General features: G+C 40.2%; 1 protein-coding gene across 1 annotated transcript; it reads right to left on the reverse strand.

Annotated features, from left to right (window-relative positions):
- Positions 1-3997: 3997 nt before the first annotated feature.
- Positions 3998-4568, reverse strand: LOC138894013 (uncharacterized). Its single transcript, XM_070178686.1, has 2 exons — positions 4167-4568; positions 3998-4060 (listed from the first exon to the last, which is right to left on the reverse strand). The coding sequence occupies exons 1-2, from the start codon at positions 4566-4568 to the stop codon at positions 3998-4000; spliced, it is 465 nt and encodes a 154-aa protein (XP_070034787.1).
- Positions 4569-7770: the final 3202 nt, after the last annotated feature.

Genomic DNA, 7770 nt, shown 5'->3' on the forward strand with positions numbered 1-7770 from the left:
ATCTCATTTCCGATCTTACTTCAGTTAACGTACGACGTACTTTTGCGCACGAAAACATGGGGTGTAACAGTACATATGGAATAGTACTAGTATGTAAAGCTAAATACCCTCTCATGAAATAGAATTCCAATATAAAAAGGGAAAAATCATGAAAAGCAACAAGGAAAAAGCAATGATATCCAAATGCCATGTTAAAACATAAAAAATTTCAAAATAAGAAATTAATAATTTTTGGTTGGGAGATCGTTAGCCTCCCATCATCACACCATACACGAGGTATGGAGTCTGATCACAAACTTGATCGGCTGAGCCATCTCTCCATGAATCAATTTGAATTGACATGGTGTTGCGAATAAAAGGTGATACCAAGAAGGTGGAACCACCATGCGCGCGACATGGCATCCGATCACCACCCGATATGCTAGGTCGTCTCCCCACATATGACATGTGAGTCGACATCAAATCCAAGATCTGCAATAATCTCATCCCAATCAAAGGGAATAATCTAGACACATCAATCTCATCCCAATTAAGGGGAATAATCTCAATCAACTCCTACACTGCCATTTGTAGTTTCAAGTATGGGCTGTTACAACCCACCCTTCCTCGGCTCGCTATTGATACTCCCAAAAATATTTTTGTAAACAAAGGAAAGAGAAATACAAATGCATTCATGTCATAACCGTTCATATCATATATAGCTTCATTAGTACTTTCAACAACTCACAAAATTATTATTTCATTGGCTCTCTTGGCCATACATAGAGTTCTTCTTTCAAGGCACGATGGTCGTACTTCATTTTTGACACTTCCATTTCATTACTTTCAAGGATCATTATCGTAAACACCAACACATAGAGTATTCCTGAAATCATAACTTTAAGTTCATTAGTAATGAAGGCTTTAAACACAATAGATTTCCTTCCAAATAATGGAGCAAAGTGACTGGCAATCGAAGCACAAGTTAAAATCATAAATGAGTGATACACCATTTATCCTTGAAATATTTTTTCCAAAAGGGCAATAGATAGTTTCAACTAATGAGTATGTAAGGACTCAAAACGCATTGGAAATAATGGTGATTTACGATTGAAACATGGATTCAAATCATATGGACTAGTCACAACAACCATATTTGAACATTTTCCCACTAAGGGGAGTATAGTAGGATAGGATCAATTCGAAGGTGACTTGAGCACATAAGAATTTAGGAAAATCAATTTTCGGAATCAATTTGGAAAAGTTGGAATAAGAATTTGGAGCGAACCATATTTAGAACTTATAAGGAACTCATGAATTCCGATTCTAGAAAGGGAGTTTAGCCAACATACCTTGCTTGAGCTTTCCTTAGATTAGTACAACGTCCCAATACTTCTAGCAATTTAATTTATAGGAATATAGGAAAAATCGAATATTAATTAGAAGGATTCTCATGATATAAGTCTCTTGAACATTTCATCAAACACCTACTATGAAAATCGAATGCAAGGCTCTACAATGTTAATCCCTTCCTCCCTCAACCAATTTCAACAAGAAACTACCCGAGATAGTTCAACAACCCCCACATACTACCTCCTATTGGCATATGCATGGCCTATCTCCTACTTCACAACCTACTTGGACCCAAAACAAACTTGCATGGATGATGTAGGACAAGAACTTACCTAGCTAGGTGATGGCCTAGTGAGTGATTCCCTTGAATCTTCAAGATTGGGGCAAGGATTGATGAGTATAATTGCCTGGTCTTCTCCCTCTCTCTCTAAGATTCTCTCTTCTCACTAAAACATCAAATTTTTGCTTTCAAAATGAGCCCCAAATGCTTTTAATCAAAATGGGGTTGGGTTATAAAAATAGAAAATGGATCATTCGAACTCAACTATGCGGTCGCAGAGTGGACCGCAGAACGGGTATGCGGTCCGCATAAGGGACAACAAATTCATCCTTCAAAACTAGGTTGATCGGGTCAGGTCTACGGTCCGCATACCAGTTATGAGGTCGCATAAAGCACCGCAAAAGTCTCCCTCCATAATTGTTTTATGCTGAACATTCCAACACGTTAGCCTACCTCGGCACACGAAACCCCAAATTTTAGGTAAAATTTTATGGGGCCTTACATCCTCCCCCACTTAGGATCATTCATCGTCGAATGAGGAGTAGAGTTCGCCCAAAATACCCAACATAACTCATCTCTTCTTTCACACATCTCAAGTCCCCAAATTTCAACTAACTCCCAAAATTTTCAAAAATTTCGGAAGAATTTCCCCTGTAATTGGGCCTATCCACCTGTTAGAGATTCACCAAACCACTCCTAACAACACATCCACAACTCAACAAAGCATCACAACTCAACAAAGTGTATATATATATATCGATAACACCAATCTCAAAATTACAGGTATTACATTATCAAAAGGGGTATCTTGACATGAACTGTACATATTTAAACCATAACACATAGAACGTACCATTTGAACCACAACCTTTTGGCTATACAAACAAGTGAGAATATTTTCTTTCCACAACATCCTCAGCCTTCAAGGTGACCTCCTCGACTCGTAGATTTCCCCATAGTACTTTGACGGAGTCAATCTCAACTTCCGAACTTGTCTAACAAGGATGACAATTAGGTACCTCTCATAAGCCAATTATCCATTAACTTCACATTAAATAGCCTCCACTGGGATGATAGATAAAGGATCTCCAACTACCTTTTTTGACGTAGACACAGGAAGCACCGGGTGCATGGAGGACAATGATGGGGGACATCATACTCATAGTTTGGCCTATTTCATTCAAGATCACATAAGGCCCTATGTGCACTTCACCTAATTTATCTTTATCAACAATTCACATAATGTCTTCATGGAGAAAATCTTGAGAATCACCCATTCACTTTCTTCAATTCCCAAATTCTTGTGTCGAACATCCGAATTGGACGTTGGCGACCTTCAACCTCCTCCTCCTCCTTATTCTACGATGTGTTTGAATGGATATGACCATAAATTTTCCTACCCGACGTGCTTGATCATGGAATGATACTTCTTCTTTGACATGTTTGAATCTACAACCCTGGCAAGCGTAAATAGCAACGGCGGGGTTCGAGATTGAGATGGAATTGTTCAAGAATCTGTCAATGTGTTGAGCACAGGCATTTCATGAAGTTATACCCTAAGAGGTGTGAAGTTTACTACCAATAGCGCTGATATGGTTAATTATTGTGATTGCATCATTGATTCGACAAATGAGACCTAGAATTAACAAGTACACATTGATAATGTAGGAACCATGTACATGATCCTGAGATCTAAAAGAAGTGAGTCTTATTAGACATGTGAGATATGGGAGGCATGATCGGGAGGATGAAGACATTAGCATCAGTTATTCCTGGAAGACGATGAGTTATGAGAGGGGTAGTAGCAATTGTTTTATTCCATATGTGCTTCATTCGACAATAGTAAGCCTTAAGGAGAAATATCCAAGTATGTGACATAAAATGCCTCCTTGAGTGTAGGGAAATGTCAGTTTAACTCAAAATGAGAGGATTCTTGCACCATGAATGTGATAGAGGTTTCAAAAATACATGAAGTTGCATTACGCTCTTAATAGTATTTGACACAAGGAATATACGCCCCAAGCCTAAGAGGTTGAAAAAGTGGTTGAGCACTTGTGAGGTTATTACTCTGGAAGCTTAACCCTTCCCGACTGTTATCCTATGTGAGGGGACTAGATATATGATAGACTTTTCCTTCAAATTAATATGTTCATGATATGTGCCAAAATCTGAAACATCCACCTAAAGTGGGGAGGGAAAGGTCGCGGTAAGGCTACTTAACTTCAACCATACACGAGTGAAATCATGGATCTAGGATGTCTTAATATTGGGGCGGAATCATGCATGGGTTCGAACATGTTAGCCTACCTCGGCACTACGAAACCCCGAGTTTTAGGTAAATGTTTACGGGGCCTTAAACTTGGAGAAATACTTAGCACCTTGCAACTAATTGAACAAGTCATCTATCCTTGGCAATGTGTATAAATTCTTGATTGTGACCTTGTTGAGCTGTCAATAGTCAATACACATTCTCAGTGACCCATCTTTATTCCTTACAAAGAGAACCGGTGCGCCCCAAGGAGACACACTCGGCCGGATGAAACCCTTCTCTAACAAATCCTTCAACTGCTCCTTTAGTTCCTTCAATAATGTTGGTGCCATCCGGTAGGGTGGAATAGATAGGTTGCATGCTTGGTATCACATCAATCCCAAAATCAATCTCCCTTTCTGGTGGGATCCCAAGGAGCTCATCAGGAAAGTCCTCTGGAAATTCATTCACAATTGGCACAAACTCAAGTGTAGGGGCCTCAACATAAGTGTCCGTGACCCAGACCAAATGGTAAATACAACCTTTGTTAATCATCTTTGCTACCTTAAGGTAAGAAATAAACCTACCCTTTAGCATGACATCATCCCACTTCCACTCAATTACTGACTCATTTGGAAATTCAAACCTAACGGTTCTGGTTCGGCAATCAAGCTTGGCATAACATGAGTGAAGCCAGTCAATACCCATAATCATGTTAAAATCCACCATCACCAATTAAACGAGATCGGCCGTGGTATATCGATAATGAATTGTGACAGTACAATCCCTATAAACCTGCGTAGCCACAATAGACTCACCAACTGGAGTAGATACAGAGAACGACTCATGAAGCTCTTCCGATTCTATCTTGAATTCCATAGCAACATAAGGAGTGATATATTACAAGGTGGAACCAGGATCTATAAGAGTATACACATCAAGAGATTGGATAATCAATATACTTGTGGCAACATCTGGAGAAGTCTCCGAATTCTGGTGACCCCTCATAGCGTAGAACTTGCTAGGTCCTCCCGAACCCTGTGCACCACCCCTGGTTGCACCATGCCCTGCGGTTGCTGGAGTACCTAGAGCTAGAGGAGGTGTCGTGGATGAAGTAGCTGCAGAACTGGCTGGCCGTGCCATACCCCTACTGTCACGACCCAAATCGCAGGGCCGCTATGGGCACCCGGTGCCTTACTCAGCCGAGTACCAACATAACATATCTTTCTTATCATACCATCATGGGTAAATGAGCTAGAAGGGTCTTCATGAGATTACCAGAATAAAACATGAGGGAATACTCGACATAGGATGACCTAACATGATATACAAACTTATAAATGTGACATACATGCCTATAAGGCCGACATGATTATATGTACACTCAAACCATAGGCCGACAAGGCACAAGTATCCATATACATGACATCTATCTACAAGCATTTAAGAGTACATAAACATCATCATGGTCAGGGTAGGGCCTCCCCATATCAATCAATACATGTCCAAATCATACTGACCAAATAGGCAACTCCGGAGCGAGTGGAGTGCACAAACACCTTCCGCTGAGATGATAGCCTAATAGGAAGACTATCATCCTATCTATCGGGACCTAGGGGCATGAAACACATCATTCCCAAGAAAAAGGTATGTCAGTACGGATAACGTACCGAGTATGTATATCATGAAAAGCAATATATAAAAGACATGAAATAAACATGGAGTAAAGGACTCAACATGTAAATCTGAACATGTCTGTGAATCATGAAACATTTATAATGCCATGCATATGTGTATAAATGTCATACCATGCATATGTATATGTGTACATCACATCATCAAGCCTCTGTGGGCATCCCATCATATCATCTCAGCCTCTGCAGGCGAAATCATCAACCTATACCAACTGATCTGGTGGTGGTGTGTATATCACTGTAACCTTTGCCCAGACCCCATATACATATAATATTCGTGCATATAATGCCATCTGGTTAATGTACATGTATAAATGAATGCAATGCATAATGAAGTAAGTCAATAGGATCTCCCGGGATGTCATAAGATCAATATGCCTTCGGTTACTATCATGAAATAAATTTTACCAACTTACGTATTTTCTCAGACCCATGAATAGATAATATAATAATAGGACACATGGGGAATCAAGAACATAGGCACTCCTAGTACTTCTATGAATAGAGTCATTTATGAAAGTTGCCCGTTTGCTCGTTTCGTTTTTATCATATGGATCCTGCCAAAAGGAAAGAAGGGATAGCCTTAACACACCTTAGCTCCGTTGAGTCCTTAATACCTTCCAAGCAATTCTTCAAACAACTCAACTCAATCTACCATAGAATAAGGTGATTCACAATCTACCAACTCAATCTTGAGTTTCCCTTAGGTTACTACAATGTTCCAAAACTTCTAGCGACTTCAATCTATTAGAGACATGAAAAATTGACCCATAACTAGGAAAGGGTTCATGGGTCCAGCTTATTCAGGAATTTCATCAAACACTAGGGGTGAAAATTTTACTATAGGGTCCTTTGATAGTGGTTCTTCACCCCACAACCAATTCCCACATCAGTAGGTCACCCATATATGTTCAACAACCTCCCTACCACATTTATTGGCACATGCATGCACAATTAACCAACTCCTATATTCAAGAACCACATTTCCCTTTACCTATAATCGGCCCAAATTTTGAAATCGAAGGTTAGAGAATAGAACCTTACCTCTTATAATGAGTCCTTTGTGAGTTTTCCCCCTTGAATTCAAAAGGCTTGATCAATGAGTGGAGTGTTGAAGTGATTGAGCTTCACCTTTTCTCTCTAGGTAGTTCTCCCACTCACTAAAATGGCTGATTTTCGCCTTCAGAGTGAGCCCCAATGGGTTTTAATCAAAATAGGGTCGGGTTATAAAAACATAAAATGGACCCTCTGAACTAAACTCTACGGTTGCCGAGTGCACCGCCGAAACAGGTATGCGGTCGGCGAAATGGACTTAAGAATCGTTCTCCAAAATTGGGTTGGTCTGAACACGTCAGTGGTCAATCTGTGGTCCGAATATCCGTTAATACGGTCGCATAACGCACCGCAAAATCTCCCTCCGGAATTTTCTCATGATGGATCTGGGTGTGGCCCTTGAAATGGTTATGCGGTCTCATAATGGACCGCAAAATGACCTTAAAATTTGAGCTTCTCCTGTTCCACTCTATGGAGGATCTGTGGTCCGTGGAGTAGTTTTGCGGTGGCATAATGGGCCGCAATAATGCCATGTTCTTCAAAAAGTATTCCACCAACTCCCCAACGCATTTCATAACCCAAAAAGTTCGTACCGCAGCGAGCTTGAAAATTATCTACAACCTTCAATCACGTGAGCCTACCACGGCACCACAAAACCTTGAATTCTTGGTAAACTTTTACGGGGCCTTACATCCACCCCCGCTTAAGATCACTCGTCCTCGAATGAGGAATAGAGTCCGCCTAAAACACCCAACATGGCTTCTCCCACACACTAGGAATTCCAAATTTGACTAACTCCCCAAACGTTTAAAAATTTTGGCAGACTCTCTCCTGTATTTTGGCCTATCCACCTGCCAGAGAACCCAAGAAACCAATCCCAACAACATATTCATAATCCAATGACTAACATAGCATGAACATAACACCAACCATAACCTCGTAAGCATTACATTAACGAATAGGAGCATCATTACAATAAAACTGTACAAGTTGAACATAATTTATAATGTAAGTTCTTAACATTCTTTCAAAACACAGCTACATAATAAAAAATAATGAGGGTATTTCCTTTTCATCTCTTTCTCGGCCTCCCAGGTGGGCTCTTCAACTTGTTGGTTTTGCCATAGCACTTTCACGGAGGCAATCTCTTTATTCCTCAGCTT

This window comes from Nicotiana tomentosiformis, chromosome 6, assembly GCF_000390325.3.
Source record: "Nicotiana tomentosiformis chromosome 6, ASM39032v3, whole genome shotgun sequence".
Classification (NCBI taxonomy): Eukaryota; Viridiplantae; Streptophyta; class Magnoliopsida; order Solanales; family Solanaceae; genus Nicotiana; species Nicotiana tomentosiformis.